Source organism: Nerophis lumbriciformis, linkage group LG15, assembly GCF_033978685.3.
Source record: "Nerophis lumbriciformis linkage group LG15, RoL_Nlum_v2.1, whole genome shotgun sequence".
NCBI lineage: Eukaryota > Metazoa > Chordata > Actinopteri > Syngnathiformes > Syngnathidae > Nerophis > Nerophis lumbriciformis.
The window spans coordinates 27,899,015-27,920,295 of NC_084562.2; the positions used below are offsets into that span (position 1 = coordinate 27,899,015).

Here is a 21,281-nt window from a genome sequence, read left to right on the forward strand (position 1 = left end):
ATGTTTGTTATTGTTTATAGTTTAAAATTGTTGACATGTTTGTTATTGTTTATAGTTTCAAATTGTTTACATGTTTGTTATTGTTTATAGTTTCATATTGTTGACATGTTTGTTATTGTTTATAGTTTCATATTGTTGACATGTTTGTTATTGTTTATAGTTTCATATTGTTGACATGTTTGTTATTGTTCATAGTTTCATATTGTTGACATGTTTGTTATTGTTTATAGTTTCATATTGTTGACATGTTTGTTATTGTTTATAGTTTCATATTGTTGACATGTTTGTTGTTTATAGTTTCATATTGTTGACATGTTTGTTATTGTTTAGTTTCATATTGTTGACATGTTTGTTATTGTTTAGTTTCATATTGTTGACATGTTTGTTATTGTTTATAGTTTCATATTGTTGACATGTTTGTTATTGTTTAGTTTCATATTGTTGACATGTTTGTTATTGTTTATAGTTTCATATTGTTGACATGTTTGTTGTTTATAGTTTCATATTGTTGACATGTTTGTTATTGTTTAGTTTCATATTGTTGACATGTTTGTTATTGTTTAGTTTCATATTGTTGACATGTTTATTGTTTATAGTTTCATATTGTTGACATGTTTGTTATTGTTTATAGTTTCATATTGACATGTTTGTTATTGTTTAGTTTCATATTGTTGACATGTTTGTTATTGTTTAGTTTCATATTGTTGACATGTTTATTTTTTATAGTTTCATATTGTTGACATGTTTGTTATTGTTTAGTTTCATATTGTTGACATGTTTGTTATTGTTTATAGTTTCATATTGTTGACATGTTTGTTATTGTTTATAGTTTCAAATTGTTTACATGTTTGTTATTGTTTATAGTTTCATATTGTTGACATGTTTGTTATTGTTTATAGTTTCATATTGTTGACATGTTTGTTATTGTTTATAGTTTCATATTGTTGACATGTTTGTTATTGTTCATAGTTTCATATTGTTGACATGTTTGTTATTGTTTATAGTTTCATATTGTTGACATGTTTGTTATTGTTTAGTTTCATATTGTTGACATGTTTGTTATTGTTTAGTTTCATATTGTTGACATGTTTGTTATTGTTTATAGTTTCATATTGTTGACATGTTTGTTATTGTTTAGTTTCATATTGTTGACATGTTTGTTATTGTTTATAGTTTCATATTGTTGACATGTTTGTTGTTTATAGTTTCATATTGTTGACATGTTTGTTATTGTTTAGTTTCATATTGTTAACATGTTTGTTATTGTTTAGTTTCATATTGTTGACATGTTTAGTGTTTATAGTTTCATATTGTTGACATGTTTGTTATTGTTTATAGTTTCATATTGACATGTTTGTTATTGTTTAGTTTCATATTGTTGACATGTTTGTTATTGTTTAGTTTCATATTGTTGACATGTTTGTTATTGTTTAGTTTCATATTGTTGACATGTTTGTTATTGTTTATAGTTTCATATTGTTGACATGTTTGTTATTGTTTATAGTTTCATATAGTTGACATGTTTGTTATTGTTCATAGTTTCATATTGTTGACATGTTTGTTATTGTTCATAGTTTCATATTGTTGACATGTTTGTTATTGTTTATAGTTTCATATTGTTGACATGTTTGTTATTGTTTATAGTTTCATATTGTTGACATGTTTGTTATTGTTTAGTTTCATATTGTTGACATGTTTGTTATTGTTTATAGTTTCATATTGTTGACATGTTTGTTATTGTTTATAGTTTCATATTGTTGACATGTTTGTTATTGTTTATAGTTTCATATTGTTGACATGTTTGTTATTGTTTATAGTATCATATTGTTGACATGTTTGTTATTGTTTATAGTTTGATAAGTCCTGATATGATGGCGGTGTAGACGTGATGAGTGAGAGGAACAAAACTCTTGTGCTTGTCATCCAGGATGAACAATGGATCAGAGACACGACTTGGATCATAGTTCTGCTCCACCAGCTGCACCTTCACCTGCTTGAAGGTCCCCGTCACCTCCACCTCCTCCTGAAATATCACATTCATAATGACATCATCATATTTCATCATCGACTCCACCAGGCCTTATTTTGAGTTTTGATTGATTGAGACTTGTATTAGTAGATTGCACAGTACAGTACATATTCCCTACAATTGGTAGGATATGTAGAGTGAGCAGAGAACATAGAGAGTTCAGATAGCATAAGAACAAGTGACTACATTTCATTATTTACAATCAGGGGAGGTGGGATGTGGTGGGGGGAGGGTGTTAGTTTAGGGTTGAAGTTGCCTGGAGGTGTTCTTTTAGTGCGGTTTTGAAGGAGGATAGAGATGCCCTTTCTTTTATACCTGTTGGGAGTGCATTCCACATTGATGTACATACTAATAGTACACACTATTTTATACTTTGTACACACTAATAGCACACATTATTTTACACTTTGTACATACTAATAGTACACACTATTTTATACTTTGTACACACTAATAGCACACATTATTTTACACTTTGTACATACTAATAGTACACACTATTTTATACTTTGTACACACTAATAGCACACATTAACATATTAATAGCACACACTATTTTATACTTTGTACATACTAATAGTACACACTATTTTATACTTTGTACACACTAATAGCACACATTATTTTACACTTTGTACATACTAATAGTACACACTATTTTATACTTTGTACACACTAATAGCACACATTATTTTACACTTTGTACATACTAATAGTACACACTATTTTATACTTTGTACACACTAATAGCACACATTAACATATTAATAGCACACACTATTTTATACTTTGTACATACTAATAGTACACACTATTTTATACTTTGTACATACTAATAGTACACACTATTTTATACTTTGTACACACTAATAGCACACATTAACATATTAATAGCACACACTATTTTATACTATGTACATACTAATAGTACACACTATTTTACACTTTGTACATACTAATAGTACACACTATTTTACACTTTGTACACACTAATAGCACACATTATTTTACACTTTGTACATACTAATAGTACACACTATTTTATACTTTGTACACACTAATAGCACACATTAACATATTAATAGCACACACTATTTTATACTATGTACATACTAATAGTACACACTATTTTATACTTTGTACATACTAATAGTACATACTATTTTATACTTTGTACACACTAATAGCACACATTATTTTACACTTTGTACATACTAATAGTACACACTATTTTATACTTTGTACACACTAATAGCACACATTATTTTACACTTTGTACATACTAATAGTACACACTATTTTATACTTTGTACACACTAATAGCACACATTAACATATTAATAGCACACACTATTTTATACTATGTACATACTAATATTACACACTATTTTATACTTTGTACATACTAATAGTACACACTATTTTATACTTTGTACACACTAATAGCACACATTATTTTACACTTTGTACATACTAATAGTACACACTATTTTATACTTTGTACACACTAATAGCACACATTATTTTACACTTTGTACATACTAATAGTACACACTATTTTATACTTTGTACACACTAATAGCACACATTAACATATTAATAGCACACTATTTTATACTTTGTACATACTAATAGTACACACTATTTTATACTTTGTACATACTAATAGTACACACTATTTTATACTTTGTACATACTAACAGTACACACTATTTTATACTTTGTACATACTAATAGTACACACTATTTTATACTTTGTGCATACTAATAGTACACACTATTTTATATTTTGCTCAGACTAATTGCACACATTATTTTACACTTTGTACATACTAATAGTACACACTATTTTATACTTTGGACATACTAATAGTACACACTATTTTATACTTTGTACATACTAATAGTACACACTATTTTATACTTTGTACATACTAATAGTACACACTATTTTATACTTTGTACATACTAATAGTACACACTATTTTATACTTTGTACACACTAATAGCACACATTATTTTACACTTTGTACATACTAATAGCACACATTAACATATTAATAGCACACACTATTTTATACTCTGTACATACTAATAGTACACACTATTTTATACTTTGTACATACTAATAGTACACACTATTTTATACTTTGTACACACTAATAGCACACATTATTTTACACTTTGTACATACTAATAGTACACACTATTTTATACTTTGTACACACTAATAGCACACATTATTTTACACTTTGTACATACTAATAGTACACACTATTTTATACTTTGTACACACTAATAGCACACATTAACATGTTAATAGCACACACTATTTTATACTTTGTACATACTAATAGTACACACTATTTTATACTTTGTACATACTAATAGTACACACTATTTTATACTTTGTACACACTAATAGCACACATTATTTTACACTTTGTACATACTAATAGTACACACTATTTTATACTTTGTACACACTAATAGCACACATTAACATGTTAATAGCACACACTATTTTATACTTTGTACATACTAATAGTACACACTATTTTATACTTTGTACATACTAATAGTACACACTATTTTATACTTTGTACATACTAATAGTACACACTATTTTATACTTTGTACATACTAATAGTACACACTATTTTATACTTTGTACATACTAATAGTACACACTATTTTATATTTTGTACAGACTAATAGCACACATTATTTTACACTTTGTACATACTAATAGTACACACTATTTTATACATTGTACATACTAATAGTACACACTATTTTATACTTTGTACATACTAATAGTACACACTATTTTATACTTTGTACACACTAACAGCACACATTATTTTACACTTTGTACATACTAATAGTACACACTATTTTATACTTTCTACACACTAATAGCACACATTAACATATTAATAGCACACACTATTTTATACTATGTACATACTAATAGTACACACTATTTTATACTTTGTACATACTAATAGTACACACTATTTTATACTTTGTACACACTAATAGCACACATTATTTTACACTTTGTACATACTAATAGTACACACTATTTTATACTTTGTACACACTAATAGCACACATTAACATGTTAATAGCACACACTATTTTATACTTTGTACATACTAATAGTACACACTATTTTATACTTTGTACATACTAATAGTACACACTAATTTATACTTTGTACATACTAATAGTACACACTATTTTATACTTTGTACACACTAATAGCACACATTAACATGTTAATAGCACACACTATTTTATACTTTGTACATACTAATAGTACACACTAATTTATACTTTGTACATACTAATAGTACACACTATTTTATACTTTGTACACACTAATAGCACACATTAACATGTTAATAGCACACACTATTTTATACTTTGTACATACTAATAGTACACACTATTTTATACTTTGTACATACTAACAGTACACACTATTTTATACTTTGTACATACTAATAGTACACACTATTTTATACTTTGTGCATACTAATAGTACACACTATTTTATATTTTGCTCAGACTAATTGCACACATTATTTTACACTTTGTACATACTAATAGTACACACTATTTTATACTTTGGACATACTAATAGTACACACTATTTTATACTTTGTACATACTAATAGTACACACTATTTTATACTTTGTACATACTAATAGTACACACTATTTTATACTTTGTACATACTAATAGTACACACTATTTTATACTTTGTACACACTAATAGCACACATTATTTTACACTTTGTACATACTAATAGTACACACTATTTTATACTTTGTACACACTAATAGCACACATTAACATATTAATAGCACACACTATTTTATACTCTGTACATACTAATAGTACACACTATTTTATACTTTGTACATACTAATAGTACACACTATTTTATACTTTGTACACACTAATAGCACACATTATTTTACACTTTGTACATACTAATAGTACACACTATTTTATACTTTGTACACACTAATAGCACACATTATTTTACACTTTGTACATACTAATAGTACACACTATTTTATACTTTGTACACACTAATAGCACACATTAACATGTTAATAGCACACACTATTTTATACTTTGTACATACTAATAGTACACACTATTTTATACTTTGTACATACTAATAGTACACACTATTTTATACTTTGTACACACTAATAGCACACATTATTTTACACTTTGTACATACTAATAGTACACACTATTTTATACTTTGTACACACTAATAGCACACATTAACATGTTAATAGCACACACTATTTTATACTTTGTACATACTAATAGTACACACTATTTTATACTTTGTACATACTAATAGTACACACTATTTTATACTTTGTACATACTAATAGTACACACTATTTTATACTTTGTACATACTAATAGTACACACTATTTTATACTTTGTACATACTAATAGTACACACTATTTTATATTTTGTACAGACTAATAGCACACATTATTTTACACTTTGTACATACTAATAGTACACACTATTTTATACATTGTACATACTAATAGTACACACTATTTTATACTTTGTACATACTAATAGTACACACTATTTTATACTTTGTACACACTAACAGCACACATTATTTTACACTTTGTACATACTAATAGTACACACTATTTTATACTTTCTACACACTAATAGCACACATTAACATATTAATAGCACACACTATTTTATACTATGTACATACTAATAGTACACACTATTTTATACTTTGTACATACTAATAGTACACACTATTTTATACTTTGTACACACTAATAGCACACATTATTTTACACTTTGTACATACTAATAGTACACACTATTTTATACTTTGTACACACTAATAGCACACATTAACATGTTAATAGCACACACTATTTTATACTTTGTACATACTAATAGTACACACTATTTTATACTTTGTACATACTAATAGTACACACTAATTTATACTTTGTACATACTAATAGTACACACTATTTTATACTTTGTACACACTAATAGCACACATTAACATGTTAATAGCACACACTATTTTATACTTTGTACATACTAATAGTACACACTATTTTATACTTTGTACATACTAATAGTACACACTATTTTATACTTTGTACATACTAATAGTACACACTATTTTATACTTTGTACATACTAATAGTACACACTATTTTATACTTTGTACATACTAATAGTACACACTATTTTATATTTTGTACAGACTAATAGCACACATTATTTTACACTTTGTACATACAAATAGTACACACTATTTTATACTTTGTACATACTAATAGTACACACTATTTTATACTTTGTACATACTAATAGTACACACTATTTTATACTTTGTACACACTAATAGCACACATTATTTTACACTTTGTACATACTAATAGTACACACTATTTTATACTTTCTACACACTAATAGCACACATTAACATGTTAATAGCACACACTATTATATACTTTGTACATACTAATAGTACACACTATTTTATACTTTGTACATACTAATAGTACACACTATTTTATACTTTGAACATACTAATAGTACACACTATTTTATACTTTGTACATACTAATAGTACACACTATTTTATACTTTGTACATACTAATAGTACACACTATTTTATACTTTGTACATACTAATAGTACACACTATTTTATACTTTGTACATACTAATAGTACACACTATTTTATACTTTGTACATACTAATAGTACACACTATTTTATATTTTGTACAGACTAATAGCACACATTATTTTACACTTTGTACATACAAATAGTACACACTATTTTATACTTTGTACATACTAATAGTACACACTATTTTATACTTTGTACATACTAATAGTACACACTATTTTATACTTTGTACACACTAATAGCACACATTATTTTACACTTTGTACATACTAATAGTACACACTATTTTATACTTTCTACACACTAATAGCACACATTAACATGTTAATAGCACACACTATTTTATACTTTGTACATACTAATAGTACACACTATTTTATACTTTGTACATACTAATAGTACACACTATTTTATACTTTGTACATACTAATAGTACACACTATTTTATACTTTGTACATACTAATAGTACACACTATTTTATACTTTGTACATACTAATAGTACACACTATTTTATACTTTGTACACACTAATAGCACACATTATTTTACACTTTGTACATACTAATAGTACACACTATTTTATACTTTGTACACACTAATAGCACACATTATGTTACACTTTGTACATGCCAATAGTACACACTATTTTATACTTTGTACATAATAGTAGCACACTTTATTTTACACTTTGTAATAGTACACACTATTTTATACTTTGTACACACTAATAGTACACACTATTCTATACTTTGTACACACTAATAGTACACACTATTCTATACTTTGTACACACTAATACTACACACTATTCTATACTTTGTACACACTAATACTATACACTATTTTATACTTTGTACACTATAATAGTACATACTATGTTGTACTTTATACACACTAATAGTACACACTATTCTATACTTTGTACACACTATTTTATACAGTGTCTGCTATATAGGATGGAGGCCCTTAGTGCTGCTTTGCATTACTTGACAAAATGAAAAAATAAAAACAATACATGTTCAAAATAAATGAAAAAATAATGAATACATATAAATAATAATAACAAACATGAAAATAATACATGTACAAAAATAATGCGTGTAATATTTTGGAAAAAGAATCTTACCTTAATTCTCAAAAAGCGTGGCCGAGCGTAGGCTGGTAGATGATTCACCACATGGTTATAAACTTCACTTCCAGCAAATTGTCTATCTTTCTTCACCGTGACACAAGCCATTCCTATACGTCCTTCATGTCCTAAACAACAACATATGTGTGTTATTGTCACGTATGAACATGTCCTAAACAACAACATATGTCTGTTATTGTCACGTATGAACATGTCCTATTAACACCTATGAATGTGTGTTATTGTCACGTATGAACATGTCCTAAACAACAACATATGTCTGTTATTGTCACGTATGAACATGTCCTATTAACACCTATGAATGTGTGTTATTGTCACGTATGAACATGTCCTAATAACATGTATGACTGTGTGTTATTGTCACATATGAACATGTCCTATTAACATGTATGAACGTGTGTTATTGTCACGTATGAACATGTCCTAATAACATGTATGAACGTGTGTTATTGTCACGTATGAACATGTCCTATTAACACGTATGAACGTGTGTTATTGTCACGTATTAACATGTCCTATTAACATGTATGAACGTGTGTTATATGTCACGTATGAACATGTCCTATTAACATGTATGAACGTGTGTTATTGTCACGTATGAACATGTCCTAATAACATGTATGAACGTGTGTTATTGTCACGTATGAACATGTCCTATCAACATGTATGAACGTGTGTTATTGTCACATATGAACATGTCCTATTAACACCTATGACTGTGTTGATCACTCTTTTTTGCCACTTGTGCCAGCTTTTTTGAAACATGTTGCAGCCGTCAAATTCCAAATGAGCTAATATTTGCAAAAAAAAGAAGAAAGTTTCTCAGTGTGAACATGAAATATCTTGTCTTTGCAGTCTATTCAATTGAATATAAGTTGAAAAGGATTTGTTGTATTCTCTTTTTATTTAACCATTTACACAACGTCACTGCTTTTGGGGTGTGTACATAAAAAAAAAATCGATATATTGCCCAGGCCTAAAACAAATAAACAAATAAACAAACCTGGTACTTGAACTCCATAAACGTTTGCTTCTTTGAGACAATCACAAAGTGTCAGAATGTCAGAAACTTCTGTTGTTGCAACATTTTCACCTTTCCACCTAAAACATATTCATCATTACTGCTCAACAACAACAACCACATACATACTGTTATTATCATTAGTACTACATTGTTACATAGTGATAATATCACGTTATTATCATTAGTACTACATTGTTACATAGTGATAATATCACGTTATTATCATTAGTACTACATTGTTACATAGTGATAATATCATGTTATTATCATTAGTACTACATTGTTACATAGTGATAATAACACGTTATTATCATTAGTACTACATTGTTACATAGTGATAATATCACGTTATTATCATTAGTACTACATTGTTACATAGTGATAATATCACGTTATTATCATTAGTACTACATTGTTACATAGTGATAATATCACGTTATTATCATTAGTACTACATTGTTACATAGTGATAATATCACGTTATTATCATTAGTACTACATTGTTACATAGTGATAATATCACGTTATTATCATTAGTACTACATTGTTACATAGTGATAATATCACGTTATTATCATTAGTACTACATTGTTACATAGTGATAATATCATGTTATTATCATTAGTACTACATTGTTACATAGTGATAATATCACGTTATTATCATTAGTACTACATTGTTACATAGTGATAATATCACGTTATTATCATTAGTACTACATTGTTACATAGTGATAATATCATGTTATTATCATTAGTACTACATTGTTACATAGTGATAATATCACGTTATTATCATTAGTACTACATTGTTACATAGTGATAATATCACGTTATTATCATTAGTACTACATTGTTATATAGTGATAATATCATGTTATTATCATTAGTACTACATTGTTATATAGTGATAATATCATGTTATCATCATTAGTACTACATTGTTACATAGTGATAATATCACGTTATTATCATTAGTACTACATTGTTACATAGTGATAATATCATGTTATTATCATAAGTACTACATTGTTACATGGTGATAATATCACGTTATTATCATTAGTACTACATTGCTACATAGTGATAATATCACGTTATTATCATTAGTACTACATTGTTACATAGTGATAATATCACGTTATTATCATTAGTACTACATTGTTACATAGTGATAATATCACGTTATTATCATTAGTACTACATTGTTACATAGTGATAATATCACGTTATTATCATTAGTACTACATTGTTACATAGTGATAATATCACGTTATTATCATTAGTACTACATTGTTACATAGTGATAATATCATGCTATTATCATTAGTACTACATTGTTACATAGTGATAATATCACGTTATTATCATTAGTACTACATTGTTACATAGTGATAATATCATGTTATTATCATTAGTACTACATTGTTACATAGTGATAATATCACGTTATTATCATTAGTACTACATTGTTACATAGTGATAATATCACGTTATTATCATTAGTACTACATTGTTACATAGTGATAATATCATGTTATTATCATTAGTACTACATTGTTACATAGTGATAATATCACGTTATTATCATTAGTACTACATTGTTACATAGTGATAATATCACGTTATTATCATTAGTACTACATTGTTATATAGTGATAATATCATGTTATTATCATTAGTACTACATTGTTATATAGTGATAATATCATGTTATCATCATTAGTACTACATTGTTACATAGTGATAATATCACGTTATTATCATTAGTACTACATTGTTACATAGTGATAATATCATGTTATTATCATAAGTACTACATTGTTACATGGTGATAATATCACGTTATTATCATTAGTACTACATTGCTACATAGTGATAATATCACGTTATTATCATTAGTACTACATTGTTACATAGTGATAATATCACGTTATTATCATTAGTACTACATTGTTACATAGTGATAATATCACGTTATTATCATTAGTACTACATTGTTACATAGTGATAATATCACGTTATTATCATTAGTACTACATTGTTATATAGTGATAATAACATGTAAACAACATGTACTATTTGATGACATCATCACTGTAGTTCTTTGCTTAGTCACACTACAAGTCTCTTTCCTTTGTTGTCTAAAAGTGTAAACTAATAAGAATACTAATGAGAATACTACTACTACTATTAAGAAGAAGTAGATGAATATAATGAGTACATAGTAGATGAATATAATGAGTACATAGTAGATGAATATAATGAGTACATAGTAGATGAATATAATGAGTACATAGTAGATGAATATAACGAGTACATAGTAGATGAATATAATGAGTACATAGTAGATGAATATAATGAGTACATAGTAGATGAATATAATGAGTACATAGTAGATGAATATAATGAGTACATAGTAGATGAATATAATGAGTACATAGTAGATGAATATAATGAGTACATAGTAGATGAATATAATGAGTACATAGTAGATGAATATAATGAGTACATAGTAGATGAATATAATGAGTACATAGTAGAGTGAGTATAACGAGTACATAGTAGATGAATATAACGAGTACATAGTAGAGTGAGTACCTGAAGGTGTCACCAACACGGTCTTGAAAGTAGATGAAGTGTTCTTGGTCGATCATCATGAGGTCTCCACTGTTGAAGTAAACGTCGCCTTTCTTCAAAACATTGTGCACTTTCTTTTTCTCCGTCTGTTCTTGGTTGTGCACGTAGCCCACGAAAGGAGACGTGTTTGTGATCTTGGACACCAGCAGTCCCGTCTCCCCTTTCACACAAAAATATTGTAAATGAGCATGTTAGCAGGTTAGCACGCTAGCATGTTAACAAATGAGCATGTTAGCATGCTAGCATGTCAACAAATGAGCATGTTAGCATGTTAGCACGATAGCATGTCAACAATTGAGCATGTTAGCACGTTAGCACGCTAGCATGTCAACAAATGAGCATGTTAGCATGCTAGCATGTCAACAAATGAGCATGTTAGCACGTTAGCACGCTAGCATGTCAACAAATGAGCATGTTAGCAAGATAGCATGTCAACAAATGAGCATGTTAGCATGCTAGCACACTAGCATGTCAACAAATGAGCATGTTAGCACGCTGGCATATCAACAAATGAGCATGTTAGCAAGATAGCATGTCAACAAATGAGCATGTTAGCAAGATAGCATGTCAACAAATGAGCATGTTAGCATGCTAGCACGATAGCATGTCAACAAATGAGCATGTTAGCACGATAGCATGTCAACAAATGAGCATGTTAGCACATCAGCATGCTAGCATGTCAACAAATGAGCATGTTAGCAAGATAGCATGTCAACAAATGAGCATGTTAGCAAGATAGCATTTCAACAAATGAGCATGTTAGCATGATAGCATGTCAACAAATGAGCATGTTAGCATGTTAGCACGATAGCATGTCAACAAATGAGCATGTTAGCACATTAGCATGCTAGCATGTCAACAAATGAGCATGTTAGCACGCTAGCATGTCAACAAATGAGCATGTTAGCATGCTAGCACACTAGCATGTCAACAAATGAGCATGTTAGCACGTTAGCACGCTAGCATGTCAACAAATGAGCATGTTAGCATGCTAGCACACTAGCATGTCAACAAATGAGCATGTTAGCACGCTAGCATGTCAACAAATGAGCATGTTAGCATGCTAGCATGTCAACAAATGAGCATGTTAGCATGTTAGCACGATAGCATGTCAACAAATGAGCATGTTAGCATGCTAGCATGTCAACAAATGAGCATGTTAGCATGTTAGCACGATAGCATGTCAACAAATGAGCATGTTAGCATGCTAGCATGTCAACAAATGAGCATGTTAGCATGTTAGCACGATAGCATGTCAACAAATGAGCATGTTAGCATGCTAGCATGTCAACAAATGAGCATGTTAGCATGTTAGCACGATAGCATGTCAACAAATGAGCATGTTAGCACGTTAGCACGCTAGCATGTCAACAAATGAGCATGTTAGCACGCTAGCATGTCAACAAATGAGCATGTTAGCATGTTAGCACGCTAGCATGTCAACAAATGAGCATGTTAGCAAGATAGCATGTCAACAAATGAGCATGTTAGCATGCTAGCATGTCAACAAATGAGCATGTTAGCATGTTAGCACGATAGCATGTCAACAAATGAGCATGTTAGCACGTTAGCACGCTAGCATGTCAACAAATGAGCATGTTAGCACGCTAGCATGTCAACAAATGAGCATGTTAGCACGCTAGCATGTCAACAAATGAGCATGTTAGCATGCTAGCACACTAGCATGTCAACAAATGAGCATGTTAGCACGCTGGCATATCAACAAATGAGCATGTTAGCGTGCTAACACGCTAACATGTCAACAAATGAGCACGCTAGCATGTTAGCATGGTTGTGCGGGGGAAGGTGTGTGGCTAACCTCTGGGTGCTAGAATGCAGAGACCATCAGAACCTCTCAAGGGTTCCTCCTTCTCAGGGTGGAACCTTATGAGACTGTAAGGAAACAACATCTGCACAGAGCACATGTCATCAAGCTGCTAGCTAGTTTTACCCTGTGCAGAGAGTGAACCCTCCCAATGTAGTTGTGTGTTTTACCCTGTGCAGAAAGTGAACCCTCCCAATGTAGTTGTGTGTTTTACCCTGTGCAGAGAGTGAACCCTCCCAATGTAGTTGTGTGTTTTACCCTGTGCAGAAAGTGAACCCTCCCAATGTTGTTGTTTTACCCTGTGCAGAAAGTGAACCCTCCCAATGTTGTTGTGTGTTTTACCCTGTGCAGAAAGTGCACCCTCCCAATGTAGTTGTGTGTTTTACCCTGTGCAGAGAGTGAACCCTCCCAATGTAGTTGTGTGTTTTACCCTGTGCAGAAAGTGAACCCTCCCAATGTAGTTGTGTGTTTTACCCTGTGCAGAGAGTGAACCCTCCCAATGTAGTTGTGTGTTTTACCCTGTGCAGAGAGTGAACCCTCCCAATGTAGTTGTGTGTTTTACCCTGTGCAGAGAGTGAACCCTCCCAATGTTGTGTGTTTTACCCTGTGCAGAGAGTGAACCCTCCCAATGTAGTTGTGTGTTTTACCCTGTGTAGAAAGTGAACCCTCCCAATGTAGTTGTGTGTTTTACCCTGTGCAGAGAGTGCACCCTCCCAATGTAGTTGTGTGTTTTACCCTGTGCAGAGAGTGAACCCTCCCAATGTAGTTGTGTGTTTTACCCTGTGCAGAAAGTGAACCCTCCCAATGTAGTTGTGTGTTTTACCCTGTGCAGAAAGTGAACCCTCCCAATGTAGTTGTGTGTTTTACCCTGTGCAGAAAGTGCACCCTCCCAATGTAGTTGTGTGTTTTACCCTGTGCAGAAAGTGAACCCTCCCAATGTTGTTGTGTGTTTTACCCTGTGCAGAAAGTGAACCCTCCCAATGTAGTTGTGTGTTTTACCCTGTGCAGAGAGTGAACCCTCCCAATGTTGTTGTGTGTTTTACCCTGTGCAGAGAGTGAACCCTCCCAATGTAGTTGTGTGTTTTACCCTGTGCAGAGAGTGAACCCTCCCAATGTAGTTGTGTGTTTTACCCTGTGCAGAAAGTGAACCCTCCCAATGTTGTTGTGTGTTTTACCCTGTGTAGAAAGTGAACCCTCCCAATGTAGTTGTGTGTTTTACCCTGTGCAGAGAGTGAACCCTCCCAATGTAGTTGTGTGTTTTACCCTGTGCAGAGAGTGAACCCTCCCAATGTAGTTGTGTGTTTTACCCTGTGCAGAGTGTGAACCCTCCCAATGTAGTTGTGTGTTTTACCCTGTGCAGAGAGTGAACCCTCCCAATGTAGTTGTGTGTTTTACCCTGTGCAGAGAGTGAACCCTCCCAATGTTGTTGTGTGTTTTACCCTGTGCAGAGAGTGAACCCTCCCAATGTAGTTGTGTGTTTTACCCTGTGCAGAGAGTGAACCCTCCCAATGTTGTTGTGTGTTTTACCCTGTGCAGAGAGTGAACCCTCCCAATGTAGTTGTGTGTTTTACCCTGTGCAGAGAGTGAACCCTCCCAATGTAGTTGTGTGTTTTACCCTGTGCAGAGAGTGAACCCTCCCAATGTAGTTGTGTGTTTTACCCTGTGCAGAGAGTGAACCCTCCCAATGTAGTTGTGTGTTTTACCCTGTGCAGAGAGTGAACCCTCCCAATGTAGTTGTGTGTTTTACCCTGTGCAGAGAGTGAACCCTCCCAATGTAGTTGTGTGTTTTACCCTGTGCAGAGAGTGCACCCTCCCAATGTAGTTGTGTGTTTTACCCTGTGCAGAGAGTGAACCCTCCCAATGTAGTTGTGTGTTTTACCCTGTGCAGAGAGTGAACCCTCCCAATGTAGTTGTGTGTTTTACCCTGTGCAGGGAGTGCACCCTCCCAATGTAGTTGTGTGTTTTACCCTGTGCAGAAAGTGGACCCTCCCAATGTAGTTGTGTGTTTTACCCTGTGCAGAAAGTGAACCCTCCCAATGTAGTTGTGTGTTTTACCCTGTGCAGAGAGTGAACCCTCCCAATGTAGTTGTGTGTTTTACCCTGTGCAGAAAGTGGACCCTCCCAATGTAGTTGTGTGTTTTACCCTGTGCAGAAAGTGAACCCTCCCAATGTAGTTGTGTGTTTTACCCTGTGCAGAGAGTGAACCCTCCCAATGTAGTTGTGTGTTTTACCCTGTGCAGAGAGTGAACCCTCCCAATGTAGTTGTGTGTTTTACCCTGTGCAGAGAGTGAACCCTCCCAATGTAGTTGTGTGTTTTACCCTGTGCAGAGAGTGAACCCTCCCAATGTAGTTGTGTGTTTTACCCTGTGCAGAGAGTGAACCCTCCCAATGTAGTTGTGTGTTTTACCCTGTGCAGAAAGTGAACCCTCCCAATGTAGTTGTGTGTTTTACCCTGTGCAGAGAGTGAACCCTCCCAATGTAGTTGTGTGTTTTACCCTGTGCAGAAAGTGGACCCTCCCAATGTAGTTGTGTGTTTTACCCTGTGCAGAAAGTGAACCCTCCCAATGTAGTTGTGTGTTTTACCCTGTGCAGAGAGTGAACCCTCCCAATGTAGTTGTGTGTTTTACCCTGTGCAGAGAGTGAACCCTCCCAATGTAGTTGTGTGTTTTACCCTGTGCAGAGAGTGAACCCTCCCAATGTAGTTGTGTGTTTTACCCTGTGCAGAGAGTGAACCCTCCCAATGTAGTTGTGTGTTTTACCCTGTGCAGAAAGTGGACCCTCCCAATGTAGTTGTGTGTTTTACCCTGTGCAGAAAGTGAACCCTCCCAATGGCTCCTATCTTGCCGGCGTAGTTGATGAAGCCGATGTTCCCCTCGGTGGAAGCGTAGAACTCTTTGATGTGAATATCTCCAAAGCGCTTGAGAAATTCTCGCCATATTTCTGCTCGGACGCCATTCCCAATAGCGAGACGGACTTTGTGCTGCCGGTCGTCTTCTCTCTGCGGACAAAGACAGGACTGGGACCAGAAGGACTGGGACCGGGTTCACAAAGTCTGATGGTCTAGACCTCTGAGGTCTTCACACTCTGGGAAAATAATTACTCCATTCCAAAAACTCATTCATAATATTCAGGCATCAGACACACATAGTCCATGCCTTGGTCTACAACATAGTCCATGCCTTGGTCTACAACATAGTCCATGCCTTGGTCTACAACATAGTCCATGCCTTGGTCTACAACATAGTCCATGCCTGGGGCTACAACAAAGTCCACGCCTTGGTCTACAACATAGTCCATGCCTGGGTCTACAACATAGTCCATGCCTGGGTCTACAACATAGTCCATGCCTGGGTCTACAACATAGTCCATGCCTGGGACTACAACATAGTCCATGCCTGGGTCTACAACATAGTCCATGCCTGGGTCTACAACATAGTCCATGCCTTGGTCTACAACATAGTCCATGCCTGGGTCTACAACATAGTCCATGCCTTGGACTACAACATAGTCCATGCCTTGGTCTACAGTTATGTGAGCGACACAGACGACTACAACAAGTTATGTGAGCGACACAGACGACTACAAGTTATGTGAGTGACAGACAGAAAGCTATGTGAGTGACACAGACGACTACAACAAGAAGTTATGTGAGTGACACAGACGACTACAAGTTATGTGAGTGACAGACAGAAAGCTATGTGAGTGACACAGACGACTACAACAAGATATGTGAGTGACAGACAGAAAGCTATGTGAGTGACACAGACGACTACAACAAGTTATGTGAGTGACACAGACGACTACAACAAGTTATGTGAGTGGCACAGATGACTACAACAAGTTATATGAGTGACACAGACGACTACAAGTTATGTGAGTGACAGACAGAAAGTTATGTGAGTGACGCAGACGACTACAAGTTATGTGAGCGACACAGACGACTACAACAAGTTATGTGAGTGACACAGACGACTACAACAAGTTATATGAGTGACACAGACGACTACAAGTTATGTGAGTGACAGACAGAAAGTTATGTGAGTGACGCAGACGACTACAACAAGTTATGTGAGTGACACAGACGACTACAAGTTATGTGAGTGACAGACAGAAAGCTATGTGAGTGACACAGACGACTACAACAAGTTATGTGAGCGACACAGACGACTACAAGTTATGTGAGTGACAGACAGAAAGCTATGTGAGTGACACAGACGACTATAACAAGTTATGTGAGTGACACAGACGACTACAACAAGTTATGTGAGTGACAGACGACTACAACAAGTTATGTGAGCGACACAGACGACTACAAGTTATGTGAGCGACACAAACGACTACAACAAGTTATGTGAGTGACAAAGACGACTACAAGAAGTTATGTGAGCGACACAGACGACTACAACAAGTTATGTGAGTGACAGACAGAAAGCTATGTGAGTGACACAGACGACTACAACAAGTTATGTGAGTGACACAGACGACTACAACAAGTTATGTGAGTGACACAGACAACTACAAGTTATGTGAGCGACACAGACGACCACAACAAGTTATGTGAGTGACACAGACGACTACAAGAAGTTATGTGAGCGACACAGACGACTACAAGTTATGTGAGTGACAGACAGAAAGCTATGTGAGTGACACAGACGACTACAACAAGTTATGTGAGCGACACAGACGACTACAAGTTATGTTAGTGACAGACAGAAAGCTATGTGAGTGACACAGACGACTACAACAAGTTACGTGAGTGACACAGACGACTACAACAAGTTATGTGAGCGACACAGACGACTACAACAAGTTATGTGAGTGACACAGACGACTACAACAAGTTATGTGAGCGACACAGACGACTACAACAAGTTATGTGAGCGACACAGACGACTACAACAAGTTATGTGAGCGACACAGACGACCACAACAAGTTATGTGAGTGACACAGACGACTACAAGAAGTTATGTGAGCGACACAGACGACTACAAGTTATGTGAGTGACAGACAGAAAGCTATGTGAGTGACACAGACGACTACAACAAGTTATGTGAGCGACACAGACGACTACAAGTTATGTTAGTGACAGACAGAAAGCTATGTGAGTGACACAGACGACTACAACAAGTTACGTGAGTGACACAGACGACTACAACAAGTTATGTGAGCGACACAGACGACTACAACAAGTTATGTGAGTGACACAGACGACTACAACAAGTTATGTGAGCGACACAGACGACTACAACAAGTTATGTGAGCGACACAGACGACTACAACAAGTTATGTGAGTGACACAGACGACTACAACAAGTTATGTGAGTGACACAGACGACTACAACAAGTTATGTGAGTGACACAGATGACTAAAAGTTATGTGAGTGACAGACAGAAAGTTATGTGAGTGACGCAGACGACTACAACAAGTTATGCGAGCGACACAGACGACTACAACAAGTTATGTGAGTGGCACAGACGACTACAACAAGTTATATGAGTGACACAGACGACTACAACAAGTTATGTGAGTGGCACAGACGACTACAACAAGTTATGTGAGTGACACAGACGACTACAAGTTATGTGAGTGACAGACAGAAAGTTATGTGAGTGACGCAGACGACTACAACAAGTTATGTGAGCGACAGACGACTACAACAAGTTATGTGAGTGACACAGACGACTACAACAAGTTATGTGAGTGACACAGACGACTACAACAAGTTATGTGAGTGACACAGACGACTACAACAAGTTATGTGAGCGACACAGACGACTACAACAAGTTATGTGAGTGACACAGACGACTACAACAAGCTATGTGAGTGACACAGACGACTACAACAAGTTATCTGAGTGACACAGACGACTACAACAAGTTATGTGAGTGACACAGACGACTACAACAAGTTATGTGAGTGACACAGACGACTACAACAAGTTATGTGAGTGACACAGACGACTACAACAAGTTATGTGAGCGACACAGACGACTACAACAAGTTATGTGAGCGACACAGACGACTACAACAAGTTATGTGAGTGACACAGACGACTACAACAAGTTATGTGAGTGACACAGACGACTACAACAAGTTATGTGAGTGACACAGACGACTACAACAAGCTATGTGAGTGACACAGACGACTACAACAAGTTATGTGAGTGACACAGACGACTACAACAAGTTATGTGAGTGACACAGACGACTACAACAAGTTATGTGAGTGACACAGACGACTACAACCTGATATTGAAGCATTTCTATTTTGGTGGACTTGCTGTGATGCATTGTGGGTAAGTGACCATTTGGAAACTCATCTCCAACTTCTTCTGGGAAAGACTGCATGCTCCACACACTATCCTGTGTGTGTGTGTGTGTGTGTGTGTGTGTGTGTGTGTGTGTGTGTTCGCAGTCATTGGATCCCACAGGGTAGTATAAACAGGTGTGTGTGAGCATGTGTGTGAGTGTGAGTGTGTGCATGTGTGTGTGAGTGTGATCGCAGTCATTGGATCCCACAGGGTAGTATAAACAGGTGTGTGTGAGCATGTGTGTGAGTGTGAGTGTGTGCATGTGTGTGTGAGTGTGATCGCAGTCATTGGATCCTACAGGGTAGTATAAACAAGTTTGTGTGTGCGTTAGAGATGCGCGGATAGGCAATTTATTTCATCCGCAACCGCGTCAGAAAGTCGTCAACCATCCGCCATCCACCCGATGTAACGTTTGATCAGAACTGCACCCGCCCGCCATCCGCCCGCACCCGCCCGAAGTTTTATTTACGGAGGCAATAATTGAGCATGGATTTCCAATCGCACTGGCTGATCACATGGGACAGTTAAATGTTTGTAATGCAACCTTTAAAAATCATTACGCGGTG

The 21,281-nt window shown here is 34.3% G+C and overlaps 1 protein-coding gene across 1 annotated transcript in view; it reads right to left on the minus strand.

The window, feature by feature from the left end:
• Nucleotides 1-1,827: 1,827 nt before the first annotated feature.
• LOC133616176 (long-chain fatty acid transport protein 2-like) overlaps nt 1,828-21,281 on the minus strand; it is a 49,123-nt gene continuing 29,669 nt past the window's right edge. Inside the window, exons 5-10 of the mRNA XM_061975327.1 lie at nt 17,205-17,399; nt 14,396-14,486; nt 12,538-12,736; nt 9,917-10,014; nt 8,890-9,020; nt 1,828-2,023 (exon numbers count right to left, since the gene is read on the minus strand). Coding sequence (XP_061831311.1) covers nt 1,847-2,023; nt 8,890-9,020; nt 9,917-10,014; nt 12,538-12,736; nt 14,396-14,486; nt 17,205-17,399 — 891 coding nt within the window. The 3' untranslated portion in view covers nt 1,828-1,846. The remainder of the gene's footprint in view (nt 2,024-8,889; nt 9,021-9,916; nt 10,015-12,537; nt 12,737-14,395; nt 14,487-17,204; nt 17,400-21,281) is intronic.